The following is a 21849-nucleotide window of genomic DNA, read 5'->3' as shown; positions in this document are numbered from 1 at the left end:
GAAGTAAAAAAAGAGAAGAAATGTGAATGTCATAATTTTCGGTGGGTCGTGATTTTTTTTGTTCAGCTGTATGATTTACCTTTATCCAAGGACGGTGGGAAGGGGAGGTGATTTGAATCTGCATAAATAAATACATCTGCCTAAGTTTATAAATAAAATAGTTAACTTCTGCAGAACATCTATTTCTTTTATCTTTTAAAACAAGTTTTTGTCATGAAATCTTTCTTTTTCTTTTCATCACGTATGAAAAATATATTTGAACATATGTTTTCATTTTTGGATTTGTATCATCTAATTAAAAGTAGGTGTATTTTATTATTGTTTTGCACACATTTTAAAATAAAGTAAATGTAATAATTTGAGTATTATGTAATATACAAAAATAACTATTTTATTTATCTCAAAATTTAAAGACATGAATATGATATATCTTTATATGTTCTTATATAGAATAAATATTAATTTTATTACACAAAATAAAACACTAATTTAACCAATATAAATTTGAAGGTAAAGGTGATTATTTCGAAAGAAAAAAAATGTAGTTAAGTAGGATAAAATAGAGAGGAGAGATATATATGTGAGATGGGAATTGAAAAAAGGGGAGAGAAAGAAGTGGAGATAAGGGCTTCCTCATGGTAGCGCCACCGCCGTAAAAAAAAAAGAAAAAAGAAAAGGCAACAGACACAGAGATTCCAAGGAATCTACTCAATCTGTTGTGTTCAGTTTCAGTTGAGTTGCGCCAATTTCATTCACCTGTCATCTCTCTGTCACTGTGAGTCTCTTCTCTTCACTTCCATTCTCAATTGCCCTTTTCTTTTTTCTTTCACCTTTTCCCCCACTCTCTCTGCACCATTTCACTATCTGGATTCATTTCCATCTTTTTTTTCACAATAATCTTAAAGTCCTACAATGTTTTAGCGTCTCATTCTTTACAACCAAACCTACGTCACCGTTCCTTAGCTGCTTATCATAATACTTCCTTCACATTTCTTGGGTTTAATCACTGTAGCTGCATTTTTGTTTTGTTTTTTCTTTTCATTTTCCTTTGTTCACGAAATAATATAATGATAATAATAACAATAATCTCATTATGTTCGTCAAAAAATAAGAACAACAGTAATCCCATCATGAATTTATGACAATGAGTCTTCCTTATACTTAATTTTCTATTTTTTTAACCAATAATCATGGGTGGTTGGTTTTTTAATGTTTCTTTTGGAGGTGTTGCGAGCATGAAGGACTGGTTGTTTTTTGACAAGACTTTTAATGGTTTGTCGGACGATATTCTTGATGATGTCACGGACATGGAGCTTTTCGATTTGCCCCTTGAAGATGTGGAAACTGACGATGGTATGGAACAAGATTGGGATGCTCAGTTCAAATTCATTGAAGAGCCTTCACTGGGAATTTTTCCTGTACAATCGTCTCAGCTCTGTGCTCGTACTCAAAATGAGATTGTGAAAGTCGAAACGGGTTTCTCTGCTTCTGTGAGTTTCTTGCCCTCACTCACGCTCCATGAATTTATTCCTTTGTCATGTTTCCCTTTGGCAGAGGGAAACTCGGAGTTTTACTTCAATTAAGCTAAATTATAGTATCTGATAAACATATTATGTGCATAGTTTAATTGTGTGAAACTGAAACGTGAGTATCTCAACGTAGAAGCATACATTTTGTTGATTTGGGTCTTCTTAGAATTTGGTTTGGAGTTAACTCCACTCCACAAAATTGACGAGTAAAGTAAGTTTTACTATATACTCTATTTTAACCATTTCCAAGTAGCAGTAAACTACCACCTTTGAAGTTGCTATTTAGGTAACTCCCAAAGAGGTTTCAACATAGGTGTGACTAAGATGACTTCCAACACAATCCATCATGACTTCCAACCAGCGTGGCAAATGCAAGTAGACCAACAATGGATTTAGGTTTAAATTAACCTGTTTAACTCAACCTTACCAAATCGGGTCATAAAGTGATTGGTATACTTTATTCTAATTGTATCACTAGTCAGTGCCAGATTATTAAACCACTGACTTTGGGGTTGCAATTTAGAAAAACCTCCAAAAGGGCTGTAAGTTAGGCAAGCTAAGACTGACTACAATTAAGATAACTTTCTAATGATTGTAGAAGAAAAAATTGTGGTAAAATCATATGTTAAGGATTTGGTTTCCACACATTTACATGATAAGCAGGCTAAGAAACCCAGATACTTCAAAAGTGGCATACCCGTATTTCATACTTATGTGTATGGTTTTCCTAGTTAATATCCAAGGACTATGCTCCTTTTTTTATTTTTAAAATTTATTTGACTGGCATATTTGGGATATGGATTTTATACTTTGTATAGGATCAAAATTACATGTCTTTGTCTTTCCTTTGTATCCTAAAAGCCAATAGTAAATAGTAGGCAATTACATGGAATTAAGACCCTTTTTGTGACATTTTGACATGGGATGGGAGAAACTATATATTCTAATATGGGCAATCAAAAGATTTGTAACTACAGTTTTTTGGTCTGATCACATTAATTAATATAGTGATTTATTAATGAGAAATGTTCAATGTTTCTTGGCATTGCAAATATTGAAATAGTGCTTTTATGTAAAATGTTGTTTTTAAAATTCTTGTTAATATTTCTAAGTTATGTTATGAATTAACAAGTTCTTGAATCTCTTCATGTTTGTTGTATTGTACTTTTGTTGTCATATCCAGTGTCCAAGCCATATTTATTAGAATTGTTAGAATCTTGTAGGATCCTGTTCATATACTAATTGATGTTAGAATCAATTGATAATATTAGGATTAATTAGATTGATTTTATATTTATGTTATTAGCGTAAAATAGGGTAATTGAATATGTTGTATTGATAAATTGAATAGTTTCATTGTGGTCTGAACACACAAAATTCATCATTTGTGTTCTCAATTTCTCTATGTGATTTTGCTGTCTATCAATTTGTGTCGTAAGTTATCTCAAATGACTTTGAATATGTTAGGTACATAAATGAATTAGGGTAATTTTGTATAAGTGATATGAATTACATGATTTGTTGATTTGTTATTTTTCTCCTTTTTCTTTTTCTTTCACATATTCTCATGAAAGAAATAGAAAAGTCATATATGTTTAAGTGTTAAATAAAAGGAATTAATGAAGGATGCTTGAACTTATCCTATTTGATTACCATACTATATTTTTCACCTGCTTAGTCACTGCAAGTACTCTATAGTTACTCTATAGTTGTTTAATTGCTTTGTTTTCATTCTTCCAAAATAGATTCTTCACAAACTCATATTTAAGTATAACTATCAATTTTGTTTAAGGAGACTTACGAATAAGCTGTGATTATCTGTTTCTAGTTTAAAATTATAACATTGAACACTATATATAATTTATTTGACAGTTTTGAAGTTACTTTATGTTTTCTTTTATTTTTATTATTCGATACAAATTATTATTCACAATTCAAAAATTAGCTTGGTGATTCATGATTTGAATCTCAAACTAATATAATAACCTATATCCAAGCTTAATAGAAAGCAATATTATCGGGTTACTCTTCTACTAATTGCATAACATATTTTAGTGAGTGGGGTGATTCCATCCTCCGGTATTTCCTCCAGTAGAGTGACTTGTGGTGGTTCTCTGAATTCCTTTGAAGTGTCCTGTTTGTGTTTCTTTCTTCCTTTTACTTAAGACTGAAAATATGATAAAAAGAGCTTAAGAGATTGATTATCATTCAGCTGATCTTTGTTATTTATAGAAGAAAAAATTCAATATGAGGGTCCCTTAAGGATTTTGTTAACACATATGCAAGTTGATCATTGAATCCGATAAACTAAGTACAAATTTCTTTGGACAAAACTTTTCCTAAATAAAATAACAATTAAGTTCTATGTGTTTAGTCCCCTCTCATGGAACACTGGATAGGAAGCAATGTGGAGAGGATCTTGGTTATCACGATACATCTTCATTTGTTATGTCACAAAATTTTAATTCATGAAGAAATTGTTTTACCCATACAAGTTCACAAGAGATTCCATTGTCTTATATTCAGCTTCTACACTAGATCGGGCAACCCCATTTTATTTCTTACTTTTCTATGAAAGTGTTTCCTCCAATGAGAACACATTACCCTGTAGTGGAGCGTCTATCCATGGGAGGTCCTGTCCAATCAACATCACAATACCCATAAATTTTGGTGTTCCCTTTATCTTCCTACAACAAACCTTGCCTTGAAGCCTTTTTGAGGTATCGTAAGATGCAGATGATAACATTCTAATGATCAGTACAAGGATTTTGCATAAATTGCCTAACAACACCTATTGCAAAAGATATACTAGGTCTAGTAATAGTGAGATAAATAAGTTTCCCAACAAGTCTTCTATATTTTTCTAGGTCAGAGAAATATTCACCTTGATCTACCATTAATTTTTGGTTTGGATCCATAGGGCTATCTACTAGTTTACCGTTATTCATGTCTGTTTCTTCCAAGATATCTAAAGCATATTTCCTTTGAGAAACTACAACGGCTTTCTTTGATTGAGCCACTTCAATGATAGAAAGTATTTGAGACTTCCTAGGTCTTTGGTCTTAAAGTGATTACATAAGTGTTCCTTTAGGTACGAGATTCTAATAGCATCATTTTCTGTAATAACTATGTAATCAACACATACACAATTAAGTAAACACATTTCCAGGAGAGGTATGACAATAAAACACTGAATTATCTATCTCACTACATTTCATTTCAAAAGTTGAACAATGTGTTTTTTTTTTTAATTTTCCAAACCAAGCATGAGGAGATTTCTTGAGATCATAGAGAGATCGATGTAACTTATAAAGCAAGTCAAATTCTCCATGAGCAACGAAACCAGGAGGTTGCTCCATGTAAATCTCCTCTACTAAATTATCATGAAGGAAAGCATTTTTTATATCTAATTGATAGAGAGGCCAATGATGTATAGCTAGCTACCATGGCAAAGAAGAGACACACAATAGTCATTTTGGCTATGGGAGAAAATGTATCATCATAGTCAAGGCCATAAATCAGAGTATATCCTTTGGCCACCAATCAAGTGTTTCTTTTACACTTTTAGGAATGGTAATGAAAGATACAAAGGAGATAAAAGAACAATAGTAAGGGGACAGACAATAATAGCTTAGAAAATTGTAAATAGGATGAGGATTCCATATAGAATGCATACCTTTTTGAATGGCAATAGACCAACTAAGTGTACGAGCGGTTTCAACTAAGTGTCTATGAGAACAGGTGGATTGGTGCAAAATGCCATGTGAGTTTAAAAGAGTGAAAAAACTAGAAGAAAAATATTCTTTAGCATTATCACTCCTTACGATCTTACTCACTTGGCCAAGTTGGTTCTTGATTTCATTAAAGAAAGACATAGATATTCACAAGTTTAGATCTATCTTTCATTAAGTAAACCCAAATACAACTAGAATATTCATCCATAAAAGTGACAATAACGAAACCCAAAGGATGAAACTCAGCTTGGACCCCAAATATCAAAATGAATTATAGAGAAGACAGAGTTGCATCTTGATTCTATTCCTTTTGGAAAAGGAGACCGAATATGTTTTCCTAATTGACATGACTCACATTCTAATACTTGGAGTTTGCTAAGTTCAGGAATCATCCTTTTTAATTTTGATAAATGTGAATGACCCAAACGATCATGTAGAAGCTTAGGAGATGGGAATGCTAAACAAGACATTGACGGTCTAGTGCCTAGTAGTAGAGTCCCCTGGATTCATATCCTTCACCAATCAGTCAACTTGTACTACACTGTTGTATATCCTTCACCAATCAATCAACCTGTACTACACTCTTGTGTATCCTTCACCAATCAGTCAACCTGTACTACGCCCTTGTGTAACAAAAGAATTTGCATCAAAGGTTATAATAGAACAATTTAAAGATTTAGTTAATTGACTTAAGGAAATTAGGTTAAAAAGACAATTAGGGACAAAAGTACATGTTTTAGGTTCAAACACTATGGATCCTGGTCGTCGGAGAAAAAGGTGGTCGACGGTGGATGACAACAAAACGTGATGTATTCAGTATATCTCAATGAGATGAACCAGACTAGGTGTTCGTCATATAACAAAACAATGAATAGGGAGAGATGGTGGTAGCGGAGGATTATGGTGGATGGCGGTGGACAACCACTAAACTAACAGAGGGGTTAAGCCTGAAAATATGATAAAATGAGCTTAAGAGATTGATTATCTCCCAGCTGATCTTTGTTATTTATAGAAGAAAAAAATACATCAAGAGCACCACAAGGTACAAGAATTAATGATAATAAGTAAATAACTCATATAATAGTTTTCCAATACAAGTACTTGCTACCTGTATTTAATATCTAGTCTAACACTTTTCTTCTTTTTCGTGTATTGTGGTTTCAAACTTGAATCATAAAAGAGGGGGACTGTTTTGGAGTTAAAGGGGTGGTTAAAGTATTTATTGGTTTCTTGTTGTGCAAAATCACGAACTTATCATGTATGCATAATTTGCAGCTATTAGGTTTTAAGTATGATAGTTACACCGTGAAAAATTGAAATCTGTCTCAAAATTATCTTGGTACTCATGCCTCTTAACTCTATGGGTATTGCCCTGAAAAAGAGACAGTAGTTCTATGCAATGATTGTAAGTTGGAGTGTTTTGGTTATTTTGAATGATGAGTATATGCATTCATATATAAAATAAAGTGAATCTGTTTTCTGTGATCCTTTTGAAGTAGATGGATCGATGTGTCATAGTGTTCTTGAACTTGACATATGAACACTATGATGCTTAATCCTTATCTTGGCCAAAGCCTTTCCTGTCTATAATGCTTATGAAACTTCATTCACGGAAAGGTTGCTGAGAACTAACTATGTTTTTTTCTCGTGTTTGTGGTGGAAGATTCGTTTTTTTATGTGTTTTCTGGAAGCTACCCAGACTTTCTTATAGTGTAGCAGAACTAATGTTTTAGATTAGATTCCAAACACACACCAAGCTAAGACAGATTTCAGCACAGATTGTGTAAAAAAAATGCCTCATGAAAAGGATTAAGTTGTATTATACAGTTTGTTTAGAAAAAAATAATAGCCGAGCCTGCACAAATCAGAAACTGTCACTGTGAAAGACAGTTGGTTTTACTGACTGGTTCTTGATAGTATTGACTGTGATATGGCTTCTGATAATTGAGTAGCACACAAGTTTATGAACTTTAGCATTGCTTTCCGGTGAATGGCTGTGGGACACACATATAAATGCTGGAAGATATTACCTGATGCACTTGTCTCATTACTCAAAACATCAAGGAATGTTGAAAATTTATCATGTTCTTGTATACATACGCATATTAACTGTGTGAATCTGATTGTTTTTATCTTTTTGTGGATTTGCTGTGTTTTCTCAAAAAACAGCCAGCGAAGACGGCGGGACCGGGACCTACATATAGCAAAAATATTCCTATTCAAAAAGTGTCTTTCAAAGGAAAAGATTTGCACCAATTCCAAACAAACAGCCCAGTTTCTGTTTTTGAAAGCAGTAGCAGTTCTCCCTCAGTTGAGAACTCTAACTTTGAGTTACCTGTTATCCCAACAAAGCGTCCCCGAAGCAAACGCAGGGCTCTCTCAAACATTACCCTGCTATACTCCATTCCTTTCATCTGCACTTCACCAGCTTTTCAAAAATTTCGAAGAACAGCTGTCTCAAAATCAGATTTAGAAACACAACCACTTGGGAAATTGTCGAGCATGGTAAAAAAGCAGAGGAAAAAGAATGTTCCTCTGCTAGCTAACAAAGAGATGAAGAGATCCTCATCAGAGGAATCAGTTGCAGTCAGAAAATGCTTGCATTGTGAGGTGACAAAGACACCACAATGGAGAGAGGGACCAATGGGTCCAAAGACCCTATGCAATGCTTGTGGAGTTCGGTACCGATCTGGTAGGCTCTTTGCTGAATACCGACCTGCAGCTAGCCCCACTTTTGTAGGATCATTGCACTCTAACTCTCACAAGAAGGTCTTAGAAATTAGGAACAGAGCACCCAGGTGACAGTTAGATGAACCTTCTTGCAAATTCTCTAGGATTCTATTGTATTAGCTTTTATTCAGTGGCAGTCCTAAACAGGATTCTCCTTTTTTCATGCTCTAATCTTAATCTTATATTTCTTTTACCAAATTAGCTTAATTTGTTTTATGTAAATTGATTGGAAGTGGCTTCACTGCATAAACAGTGTTGAAAATTCAGAGAGAATTAAATAAAAGGCCAAACTTAGATGTTGTTCCTTATGTGTTTTGGTTCTGTTTTAGTTTCACTTTAGCCATTTGTAAAATATTTTGGTTTAGCGGATGAAAACCAGTTGAGTAGATATAAATAATTAGTTGTTTCGATAGAGGAAAATTAACTTTGAGATGGGGTTTATCCTTCTCAACTAAATATTTTTAATTTTTTTTTTTTTGTTTATTTTCTTTCGTTAGTTTTATTTGATTTAATTATGTTTTTAATCCTTAAAATTTCGAACAATTCTGGTTTTTTACTCCAAAAATTTGAAAAGACATTTTTTATTTTCTAAAACTGGTAAAAGTTTGTAAATACTAAATAAAGGACTAAAATAAACATGTCTTAATTTGAGGAACTAAGAAAATATTTATTCTAAATATCAGAATTAAAAATACAAATGAACTCTTTCATAGGTCATTCGTTCTTTTATCTGTCAGCTCTATGCACGGAAAAAACGAACACGGTTGCATGTTAGAATTAGTTGAAAATGTTTTATAAACAGAAACGGTTATTAATATTTATAATCCAAGGAGGCTTCAGTTTTCGGCTTTTTCTTTCTACATTTCTATAATTTCTAACTGCAGCTTTATATATTTTTTAAAATGATCATTTTACTTTTTATCAATGATTATTTTACTCTTCGTGATGTTCTGAAAATTTTGGGATATGATTTAAGAACAAAATTTTCAAAATACATAAATTACTTTCTAAAACGAAATTTTATAACAAAATTTTTAGAACAAATTTTCCAAAACATGAAACAAGATTTTTAAAACAAACTGTTCTGGAACAAATTTTGCAAATAAAATTTTCAAAATAAATTTTCTAAAACATAGATAATAGCTTTCGGACGAACTTTTTTTCCAAAACGAGCTTTCTCCCTTCTTCGTCCTCTCGAATGCAGTGGTGTAATGACAGAAGCAAATGTGTGGTACAGTGGGGGAAGGTATTTTTGTCTTTTTAGGTTAGTAGGGATGCAGTTAGTAATAATGGGAATGCAAGAAAAAATGGCCTAATCTCATATGTGCTTTCGGCATATTCAAAACTAGACAAATTCTTCTTACACCCAATCTTTTTAAACTTTACTCAACACAGTTTAAAATTTTAATCAGAAATGAAAATTTAGAATTGAAAATAATACATTCTGAAAAAGTAGATTATGAAGAGATTATTTTGTCCCAAAAATAAAAGTCTATAAAAAAAAAATCAAAATCTCATTGCAGACAAAAAAAATCCACAAAACAAAAATGTCGTTACAGAAAAAAAATCGAGAAACATATTTCAGAAAAGAGAATTCATAATATATTTTTATATGTATTTCATTTTATTTAAATGTATTTAAAAAAAAGGTATTTTATTTAAAGGTAAAAAATAATACATATTTGATATGGTGCAGGAAACAATTGCCCCAAAACCATAGAGCTTTTAAAGGCAGACAATTAGGAGTTTCATAGAAAATTGAAGATACTTTTACCGAAAGAGCCAAAATAATAATAATAATAATAATAATAATAAATAACATTTAGAGAGATTTTGTTCATACAAATTCTTACTATTTTACTTGTTGAGTAACTATTATTTTAAATTAAAATAACTATTTATAATAAAAAAAAGCTGCCTACAAAATAAATAAAACCTATCTACATGAAACTATAAAATTGATTTATATTTCTTTTATAATTATTTTTTATGAATTTTTTTTATATAATTTAATAATATTTTCTTTTAAGTAATTATCTATGTCATTATATATTTGATAATTTTCTTAGGTGTCATCTTTTAATTGAACAATCTTATCTTTTAATGAATAAAAAATAATTTATTAATTTATTTGATAAAAAAATAATTAAATATTTTTTATTTTAAAATAACTAAATAACTTCTTTTTTTGAAAAATAAAAATTATATAATTTTTTAATATTACTTTTACAAAATTATATGGGTACTACAAACACACGTGTTTTAAAATAATAATAATAATAATAATAATAATGTAAAATCAGTTTACATTATGAATGTATTATTTATTTTGTCTTATAATATTAAGATTGTAGGCAACCGACATTGGTGAATGCTTATGGGCAAGCCTTAAAGAAAGGTTAAATATTTAGAATTTATTTAAATGTTTGAATTGTGTTGGTTTTTGTTTTATGGGTTGGCAGTGCATTTTGTGGAAAAAAACCGTGAATTGCAATGTTGGTATGTCCTCTCAATTAAGGACCTACCTTTCACTCTATACTTTAAAACCCTACAATTACATCCCCTAACCTATTACCCTTCCATCCATCATCTCCACAACTTTCTATTTTCAGACACCAACATTCTCCCAATTCTTTCTCCATAACACTTATTGTGCCTATATACCCTAAACTCTACTCTATTCATGCCTACAAAACTCAAACTACACACTTTTTTCCACTAAATACAATTCCAACAATAAATTATGTTCAAGTTCCATCTTTACTTTCTTTTCCAATTCCATCCTCATAGTTAAATCATTAATTTCTTGGTTTTGTTTTAAAAATATTAAAATCTACTTATCACTATCCAAAAATCACGAAATAGAAACCAATGTATAGAGATTAAGAATAATTAATTATTATAATGACTAAATTAGAGACCATTTTAGATACTACATTTTTTATTTATTTCTAAATTAGTTTCTATTATTGTTAAAATAGTTTCTAAATTGGTATCTAATTATCAAAGTTTTAACTACCAATTATTTAGATTCTAAATTTGGTAGAAAAACTTTGGTAGGTAATTAGATACCAATTTAGAAACCATTTAACAATAATAGAAACTAATTTAGAAATCAATTTTTTTTTAGTTTTTAAAATGGTCTCTAATTAATCTAATCACTATATCAACTAATTATTTTTTGTTTCTAAAATTGGTTTTTATTTCATAATTTTCTTGTAGTGTATTATATATAATTCAGTTTGATTTAAATCCTTCTTTTTATTATAATGACAACATCTACTTAATCTACTTATTATAGAATTTTTATCGGAGTAGGTTTAAAATTTGTTTCTTAATAAAGATTACCCATTAGATTAACCATTTTCTTTGGATGGTGAAGAAATAGTAGTCACAAAAACTAGGAGGAAGGAACGAATGCATGATATATATATATATATATATATATATATATATATATATATATTCATTATGTATTAAAAAAATACTATAACTCTTTGTTTTTTCTATGAAGTTTCTTTCCATCATTTAATGACAAGTGGTTTCAGCTAAAAGTTTATACGTTAACCCTAATCATGCTGTCCTCCCATGACATAGTTGTTCGCTGTCGCATTTACTTTCTAAAAAATATCTAATTAATTAACACGGCTCAGCCAAGAGCAGATGAAGACTTTTTGCTCATATCAGGTCAAAATAAACAAAGAAATTTCTCACTAGATATTAAGTCAGAAAACAGAAGAAAAGTTGAATTTTATTTTGATGTAAAGATATTTGTTTTATATAATATATCTTAATCTTTTGTTTTTTCTTTTTCTCCAATTTCTCTATAAAAAAAAGCACATAATTAAAAAGCATATAGAATTTGACTTTTTCATGTTGAACTTCTATACAGTATATTGTCATTTAAAGTATTAATTAAAGTTAAAGTTTGGTAGAATTCCAGTGGTTATATATAAATATAGCACGAGAGTCCATTTTCAAAGAAAGATCATGGAAACACGTAATATAAACAAATCAAAGATGAAGTACAATATAATAATGTGTCTGCACCTTACTCGTGCCAAACATTTTTCTGCAAATAAAAGATGAAGGAAGTAACAAAGTGAGGTTCATCATAGTTGTGCATGAAGATGATGGAGTTGAAAATGAAATAGAGACACACTCAAGTCTAATCTACCTACCTTGTACTGTTACTGATGCATGTACTATCATATATCAATCTCACACACATTCATTCAGCAGTTAGCACTAACAATAACACACTAATTGGTGACCTAGATGCCCCTCCTTCTCCTCTTCATGTCACTCTCCTTTTCACAACACCCTTCCAATCAAAAACACTTAATCAGAACAGTCAAATATTGAATTTTATAATTGGCTAAATTTGATATTCTTTTATTTACATGGTTTGATTTTTCCAAATCAAACTGAATTACCATAACAAAATGAACTTGGGTGAAGAACAGTTGCATTGAAGTGGGTGTTGAAGTAGATGGATTTGGTTGAGTATAAAAAAGGGTAATGTACTAATGGAGGATAGTGGTAGTAGGGGGTGTGACATTTGTGCATGTGATTCCAACCCGTGACAAAGAGAACACAACGACAGAGATTCCTTGCATGCACCTAAGAGAGAGAGAGAGAAAAAGGGTATCTGTGTGTGTCACTGTCCTAACCCTAATCCTAAGGCTGAACCAATCCAAGAACATGCAGTGGGGTCCAGACGTTACGTATGGCATCGATGGGAACGAGGAAGAAGAGAAGAGGGCACGAGCATGAGGCTGTCACCTACCATGGCATAATAGCATAGCATATAGATTGGGGTTACTTGTCTCTAGCTGTCACATTTGTACCATTCTTCATCACTCTTTCAACCTTTTTCCCCACTGTCACTGCCAACACATCTCATTTATAAATCAAACTGCTACACAACACAACAACGTTTTTCAAATAACACCAAACACATATTCCAAGTTCGATATCATCGCTAATTACTTGGTCTCATTGCAACTAATCTAGTTTCCACTTCAAAAACTAAAATATTGACTTTCATTAACTACCACTAACCCTTCAAGATATTTTTTGTATTGAAAAAGAAAGAAATGTTTGTTTTGAGCTTTGAAAATGAGCGTGGCGGTGGACGGTTGTTTTGTGCAGTGTGACAGAGAAGCATAAATGGCAAAGCTTTCAGTCCATTTGTCCATTTCTTGGGACCCAATTCCTCAATTGCTAACATTTATTGCTTAATTTCACCTCTTCCATGGCATCTCACTCAATTATTATTGGTGGAGAACCTTTGTATCTGCTTTTTATTTCCTGAAAACAGCATAGTGACTAAATTTTCACAAGGGTGTATGGGGATGGGACTCTAATCTCCTCCCTATGTACAATGCTTGACTCCGATACCCATTGCACACTTTGGTTTAATACACACTATGTGAGTTTCAATTTTTTTAGAATTCTGTACATGATAATAAAAATTGAATTAAGAGAATTTCTAATTTATTTGATAACGCACAAATATGCATGTTTTACAAAATGAATTTATAAATGAGAAAAAAAAAACTTTGTACTAAGTACTACAATATTTAAAATTACATCACCACTAAAAAATCATTAAATAACAATTAATTTTAAAAATAAAAATAATTAATTATTATATTAATTAAATTATATATTATTTTATAGATTAAAAAATTTGTAATATCTAAAGTAATTTTTAAAATATTTTTTAAATTAGTTAATTGGTATTTAGTTAGTTAATTACTATCTAATTTATTATGAAGATTTTAATTATAAGTTTTAAAATTTAAAGTAATTATTAACTAAAACTTTGATAATTAATTGGATATAATTTTTAAACTAATTTATAAATTTTATTAATAATAAAAATTATTTTAAATATCAATAATTTTTTTAATTTTTTAAAAATATACAATTTAATTAATATAATAATTCATTATAATTTTTATTTAATTCTTATCCTAATAATATGAAAATGAATCATTACAAATACATTATTATATACATAACATATAACATATAGCCCTATAAGTCTTAGTAAATGTATAACATATATTAATTAAATATCTAATCAACTAAAATAACCAAGCATTATAAATGTATAACATATATTAGAGATTTAATTAAGAACAAGTCCATAATTGTAGGGTTTTTTGTCTTGGTAAATGGTTGATAAACTTAAAAAAAAAACATGATTTGAATAAGTCTAGTGTTTTTCTTTAATTTTCACTGTGTTGGTGACAAATTATTTGAAAGATAGAAAATAGCTAAAGGAAGTGAAGATTATCCATGTGTATTTTTTTTATCCAAGGATAATGTTGCTCCTATTATCGTCAACCATTGCAACCCCTCACGGAACTCCGACCTCCAGCCAGACCTCCACTCATTCCGACAACATTCTCAAACTCCGACAAACTGCTTCATCCAAAAACGAAGCATTGAATGGCGGCAGAAAGAGGAGCGTCTACGGTGACGGTGATCCATTGAAGAAGCTCAACAAGGAAAAGGAACTTTCGTCTCTCTACTGTGTGGGTGAGACAAAGAGCGTGTGGGAGTTGTTCATTCAGATATAGATATAACCCTCTTAACGAAGAAACAAATATATTCAATTGTATAAAAAAAATTGAAATCAAATTTTTACCTTTAACCACATACAGAATGTAGAATAAAAATTGTATCTGTATGGATATTGGGGACTGAGTAATGTTGATCCACGTCGATACAAGGTGTCTTCTTCACTCTTGGTTGTCCTATTCTTCAAGTCTTCTTTCTCTTCGCGTGCTTCGGTCGGCCGGCGGGGGTACCTGCGATTGCACTCCGACACTCAAGTCAGCGATGGTGCTCAAGTGTGAATTCTCTGATAGTATGGAAAACGTACCTTTCCCCCCTTTTCAGAAGTCCCCTTAGTAGGTTGACCTGGGCCTTGGCCATGTGGGCCAATCAGTTGATGGTTAGAGACATGCTTAGTGGTCTTTGGGTCGTGCCTGGTGGTTTCCTGAAAACCAGGGGAGTGGTCTAGAGGACGTGTTTTTACTTCGTCAATGGTTGTTATAACTGCTCTTTTCTACACGTGTAACCACGTTCTGGATTAAATTAGATTTATTCGACATAAACCACTCGTTCGTCCGGCTAGAGGTCATGGAAGGACGAAGAGTCGTATAAGACGCAGGGTTTTGTGATGATTTTACCATGAGCATCCTGCGGTCGTCCGGTGCGGACCGGTACACTTGCCCCCCAGGCTCGAGGTCATGGAAGGACGAAGAGTCGTATGAGACGCAGGGGTTTTCTACACGTGTAACCACGTTCTGGATTAAATTAGATTTATTCGACATAAACCACTCGTTCGTCCGGCTAGAGGTCATGGAAGGACGAAGAGTCGTATAAGACGCAGGGTTTTGTGATGATTTTACCATGAATATCCTGCGGTCGTCCGGTGCACGAAATCTATTCTATAATGCTGCTGGAGGCACAAAATTTCCATTCTATTGGACGGAGAATCCCACCTCTCTTGACCATCGGCTTTGGGAATCTTTGTCTCCCATCGACCAAGAAATTTTGATGGTCGTGAATCAACTACCGTGTAGGCTCCCTACGTGGGAACTGATAGCTCTTTATGGGTCGTCCAAGCAGTAGGCGGAACTAAAAGGTGAGCACCTTCTTCTTGCGGTCGTTCGGCTAATAGCGTATCTGTTTCTTACTTTCGTGTTTATGTTGCAGAGATTGTTGTGAGCATAGATCCGGGTTTTGAAGAAGTATATGATTCGGATAGCCGTAGTTATATAATCTCGACCGAATGAACGGTTAATTAATAAATAATTTCGATTTCTGACCAAGGTTGGTGAATAACGTTGAAGTTATAATTCGTTATATATTCTGGCCGAACGCACGGTTAATGAATTAATAGATAATTCGGATGCCGGACGAGGCATAAATAATTCGGATTACCTTAAAGTAATAAGATAATTCTGATGCCGGACGAGGCATAAATAATTCGGATTACCTTAAAGTAATAAGATAATTTTGATGCCGGACGAGGCATAAATAATTCTGATTACATTAAAGTAATAAGATAATTCTGATGCCGGACGAGGCATAAATAATTCTGAATAATTCTGATGCCAAACGAGGCATAAATAATTTCGATTTCTGACCAAGGTTGGTGAATAACGTTTAAGTTATAATTCGGATAACTTTCGTTATGTATTCCGACCGAATGAACGGTGAATTAATTGAATTTCTGACCAAGATTGGTGAATAACGTTTAAGTTATAATTCGGATAACTTTCGTTATGTATTCCGACCGAATGAACGGTGAATTAACTGAATTTCTGACCAAGATTGGTGATTTAAAGTGCCTCGTTAAAACCTTCTCGGTAGAAAACCCTCCTTAGGGATAAAACTACCGAGCGAGGAAAGAGTGCACTAAGTTTATTCATCAACTGTAATAGAATTTGAGATGCGTGGCATTCCACGTTCTCGGTGCAGATTTTCCTGACAAATATTCTAAGTAATAAGCTCCTCCTGTTGCTGTGTCGGAGATGCGGAACGGACCTTCCCAATTGCTTGAAAACTTTCCTCCGTCCTTCCGGGCGTCGCTGCGCATGCGCCAAACTAGATCTCCTTTCTGATAGCTTCGTGGCTTCACTTTGGAGTTGTACCTTCGTGCTGCTCGTATCTTGCATGCTTCTTCCCTTATCTTGCATTTGTCCCTTAATTCATTGATGAGGTCGAGGCCGACTAGTAGACTTTCCTTGTTTAAGTCTAGGTCTAACGTCTGTCGGCGTAGTGAAGGCTCGCCGATTTCGACCGGAATCATGGCTTCTGTGCCGTACGTCAGGCTATAAGGTGTTTCTTGAGTTGTTGACTGGGGAGTACAACGATAAGCCCACAGAACCTCTAACAATTCTTCAGTCCAATTTCCCTTGGACGGGCCAAGTCTCTTCTTTAACTCATTGAGAATAACTTTGTTGGCGGCTTCCGCCTGACCGTTGGTTTGAGGGTGTTCGACCGAACTCGTTATATGTTTGATGTGAAGTTTCTCATAGAATTCAGCTAGCCCACGGTCGGTGAACTGTCGACCGTTGTCTGTGATAATGATCTGAGGTAGGCCGAACCTGCAGACAATGTTTTTCCACACAAAGCTTTGTACGTTCCGGGCGGTGATGGCTGTTAGTGGTTCAGCCTCAATCCATTTGGTAAAGTAATCTATACCCACCAGTAGGAACTTGCATTGCCCTTTTCCGGGTGTGAAAGGTCCGATAATATCCATTCCCCATTTCACGAACGGCCAAGGGGATAGGATGTAGTGTAAATGCTCTGGTTTTTGGTGCAATAGGGTGCCGAACTCTTGACATTTCACGCACTTTTGAACGTATTCAGTGCAGTCTCCTTGTAAGGTCGGCCAGTAGTATCCTGCTCTTAGAATTTTGGCGGACATAGTCCGCGCTCCTGAATGGGTTCCGCATATCCCTTCGTGTAACTCGGTCATTACATAAGTGACTTGTTCTGGACCAAGGCATTTTAGGAGGGGACGGGAATACCCTCTCCTGTAAAGATCTTCGCCAATCAGTATGTATCGGGCGGCTTGTAACTTCATCGTTTTCTCCAAATGTGGATCGCATACACCATCGGTAAGATATTGTTTTATGGGAGTCATCCAGTTAGGTTGGGTGTCAGTCGCCATGCATTCTTCGGTACCAACACTTGGTTTAGCCAGGGTCACGTGTATGGCCGACCGGTGGGCGCCTTTCTTTTTTAGGGTAGCCAATCTCGATAGAGCGTCCGCCCTAGTATTATTTTCCCTCCGTACGTGTTGGAAGGAGATTTCTTTGAACCTGTTTAGAAGATTTTTTACGAAATGAAAATACTGTTGGAGTAATGTTTCTCTTACCTCATACTCCCCTGTAAGCTGTCCGACGACTAGATGGGAGTCGCTTTTACAAGTTATATTTGTTACCTCCAATTCAATCGCCAGATGCAAACCTGCGATTATAGCTTCGTATTCGGCTTGATTATTGGAAGTTTTAAATTCAAATTTCATGGCTTGTTCGACAACAATCTCCCCTGGTCCTTCAAGTACAACTCCTGCTCCGGACGAACGACTGTTAGATGACCCATCTACGTATAGTGTCCATCGGGGAGTCCGTTCGGTCAGATAGGGAGTGAGTTCTGCTGTGAAGTCGGCGAGGGCTTGGGACTTGATGGCTCCCCTGGGTTGGTATTCGATGTGGAATTCTGACAGTTCGACTGCCCAACCTATCATTCGTCCGGCGAGGTCAGGTTTGGTGAGAATCTTCATAATGGGATAGTTAGTCCTAACAATGACCTTGTGATTTTGGAAATACATCCGCATCCGTCGTGCGGTGATGACCAAAGCGAAGGCAACTTTTTCGACCATTTGGTACCGGGTTTCTGCGTCATGTAAGACTCGACTTACAAAATATACCGGTCGTTCTTCCGCTTTAATTTCTTGTACCAGAGCGGAACTCACCGCTTCATTGGAGACGGCGAGGTAGACCACAATGGGTTCCCGTGCGTTCGGTTTCTGGATGACCCCAGGAGATGCCAGAAATGCTTTTAACTGTTGGAAATTTTGTTCACATTCATCTGTCCATTCAAATTTACTTGTCTTCTTCAGAAGTTTTATGATGGGTCTCGTTCGTTCGGCAAGCTTAGGTACGAATCGAGACAACGAAGTGAGACGGCCGACTAGTCTCTGGATCTCTTTGAGTCCGTTGGGACTTCGCATTTCGGTGATTGCCTTGCATTTTTCTGGATTAGCCTCTATACCCCGATGTGTGAGCATGAAGCCTAAGAACTTCCCCCCTTCTACGCCGAACGCGCACTTCTCCGGGTTTAAACGCATGCGGTATTGACGCAAGGCTTGAAAAACCTCTTTTAAGTCAGAAACATGTTGTTCGCAAGAGTCTGATTTGACGACGATGTCGTCAACGTATACTTCTACATTCCGACCGATCATGTCGTGGAATACGTGATCCATGAGTCGTTGGTATGTGGCTCCTGCATTCTTGAGGCCGAACGGCATGACTTCATAGAAGAAATTATCAGAATCTGTTCTAAACGCGGTTTTTTCTCGATCACGGTGGTACATTTGTATTTGATTGTAACCTGAATAAGCATCAAGGAAACTTAGGATTTGATGACCGGCTGCATCGTCGACCAGCCGGTCGATAGTAGGTAGAGGATACGAGTCCTTTGGGCACGCTTTGTTAAGGTCTGTGTAGTCTACGCACATTCTCCATTTTCCATTCGTCTTTTTTACCATCACTACATTGGCTAGCCATGTCGTATAGTGGGCCTTTTGAATAAAACCAGCTTGAATTAGCTTGTCGGTTTCTTCTCGTGCGGCTTTCCGCCGTTCTTCACCTAGTTTCCTTTTCTTTTGAGCGATCGGCCTGGCCTCTGTATAAACAGACAATCGATGGGTAATCACATCTGATTTTACCCCTGGCATGTCTGCAGCCGTCCAGGCGAAAAGATCAGCGTTCTTTGTTAATGTTTTACCGATCGTCTCTCGGTCGTCTGGTTTGAGGGATGTTCCCATGTATGTTTTCCGGTCTTTGTCCCGAAGGAATATGGGTTGAAGATCTTCTCCTGCTTCCATTCGGGGATCATCCAGTCGAGGATCTAGATCGACTAAAGCGACCAAGTGTCTTCTAGATTCTCTTCCTCTGGAGCGTCTTTCTGTTGACCGACCTCTTCGCTCTGTGGTCCGTTCGGCTGACGTGGTATAAAGCCTTCGGGTCGGCTCCACCTTCAGGCTAGCTACATAACACTCTCGTGCTGTCTTCTGGTCTATATGTACGGTTGCTATGTCTCCATTGACCGAGGGGAACTTCATAGCTAAATGAGGAGTTGAGACAATGGCTTTCAATCTGTTGATAGATGGTCGACCGAGCAAAATATTGTACGATGTATTGGCATTAACGAGTAGATATCGTATGTTGATGGTCTTGCTGAGGTAATCATCCCCGAACGTGGTGTATAGATCGATAAATCCTTTCGTATCCACTCTTTCCCCTGAGAAACCAACTATCTGCTCGTTGTAGGGTTGTATCTCTGCTTCTGGAATCTTCATCTTCTTAAACGTTTCCCAATATAGGATGTCGACCGAGCTACCCTGATCTACCAAAACTTTTGCAATTGCAAATTTATCTATCTCCACAGTTATTACCATGGGGTCATCTTGAGATGGATCGATTGCTGTGAAGTCTTCGTCAGTGAAAGTGATTGGTGGTATATGCGGTCGGCGTTGTGTGGGAGTCGAATGAACGGATTGAATTGCTCTCAAATGTTTTTTCCTTGCCGAATTAGAGCATCCTCCACCCGCAAAGCCGCCTGCAATGTAATTAATTTCTTGAGGGGGCTGACCGAGCGACACCGGTCCAGCGATTGTATTGATGACTGTGCGAACTTTTTGTTTAGTTCGATTTCTACGTTCAGGGCCTTCGCTTTTAGGCCTCGTTCGTCTGATCGGACTTTCGCTTCTTTTTCTTCTGCTTGAACGATAGTGGTTGTCACGGGTCCGGTCGTCTCTTCGTCCCGAACGTTCGCGGGGATCATGATCACGCTGGGGTGACCTGGGTGCAGTGATGGTGGTTTTCACGAACTTGCGCAGATGACCGGCCTGGACGAGCTCTTCAATTTTATCTTTCAGTGCTTGGCATCCTTCGGTCGTGTGGCCATAGTTACGATGGTATTGGCAACGTTTACTGGTGTCGGCATTGGGAGGGGTTTGTGATGGCCTCAATGTCGGAATCAATTCAATCTGCAGTGCTTCGTCGAGAACCTTACCCCTTGGTACAATCAAGGGAGTGTAGTTGTGGAAACGGGGTCCCCTATTGGGGCGATGTCGTTCTCGGTCGGTCGGTATTGTGGGGGGACGAATTCCTTTGCTATTGTCCGTGTTCTCAGCATAAGTTTTTCGATGGTAGTCAATATGTTCTTCTATCTGCATGAACTTTGTTGCTCTTGTTCTTAATTCATCCATATTGCACGGAGGTCGTTTGATAAGGCTTTCAGTGAACCTTCCTGGTAGTATGGCCGAGACCAAATGATGCATGGCTATTTCTGGATTAAGATTACGAATGTTCATACACACTTTGCTAAATCTGTTCATGAATGTTCTCAATGATTCTCCCCTTTCTTGTTTGACATTTAGAAGAGACATGGAGGATGTCCGATGAGGTCTACTTGTGGCGTATTGCGTGGTGAACTTCAATTCCAAAGCGTCGAAGCTTGCAATGGAATTGGGTGGAAGGTCCGAAAACCATCCAAGGGGGCCTTCCCTGAGAGAGGTGGGGAAGACTTTACACCATACCGTTCGGTCGGTTGTGTAAAGGGTCATTTGAGTTCTAAATATATTCAGATGTTCGTCTGGGTCTGTGGAACCGTCATAAAGGTTTATCGTTAGGCCCCTCCACTTGTCAGGGAGAGGAGTGGCTATGATGTCATCAGTGAACGGATGGCCTTTCGGGTTTGCTACCTCGTTTGGGGTTACTGGCTTTGCACTCTGACGGGTGTGTTGAACGAGTGACGTGTGAGGTATAGCCTGGGCTATTGTTCTTGTTCCTGATTGGAACGGTGATGGAGAAGGTGCACGTGAATGCCCTTCGCGTTCAGATTGCTCAAGTCTATCCAACAATCTCTTGTTCTGTTCTTTCAATTGTGCTATCTCCTCTGCGTGTTGTTGACGCTCTTCTTCTCGTCTTTTCCTTTCTTCATCCTGGCGAAGTTGATCGATGACTCCTTTTTGGAGTAACTCCTGCATCTGAATCTGGAGGGTTTGGAGTATGGTCCTATGCTCTTCGGAGATA

At 35.7% G+C, this 21849-nt stretch overlaps 1 protein-coding gene across 1 annotated transcript; it reads left to right on the top strand.

The window, feature by feature from the left end:
- The first annotated feature begins 93 nt into the window (after positions 1-93).
- On the top strand, positions 94-8301 carry LOC137823060 (GATA transcription factor 10-like). The gene is made up of 3 exons (XM_068628176.1): positions 94-775; positions 1225-1490; positions 7433-8301. Exons 2-3 carry the CDS (start codon positions 1236-1238, stop codon positions 8063-8065), a joined length of 888 nt encoding a protein of 295 aa, XP_068484277.1. The 5' UTR covers positions 94-775; positions 1225-1235; the 3' UTR covers positions 8066-8301.
- Positions 8302-21849: the final 13548 nt, after the last annotated feature.

The sequence above is a fragment of the Phaseolus vulgaris genome, chromosome 11 (assembly GCF_000499845.2).
Source record: "Phaseolus vulgaris cultivar G19833 chromosome 11, P. vulgaris v2.0, whole genome shotgun sequence".
In the NCBI taxonomy this organism is placed as follows: domain Eukaryota; kingdom Viridiplantae; phylum Streptophyta; class Magnoliopsida; order Fabales; family Fabaceae; genus Phaseolus; species Phaseolus vulgaris.
The sequence above is the reverse complement of the archived record's forward strand: the minus strand, read 5'-3'. Positions and strand labels throughout refer to the sequence as shown.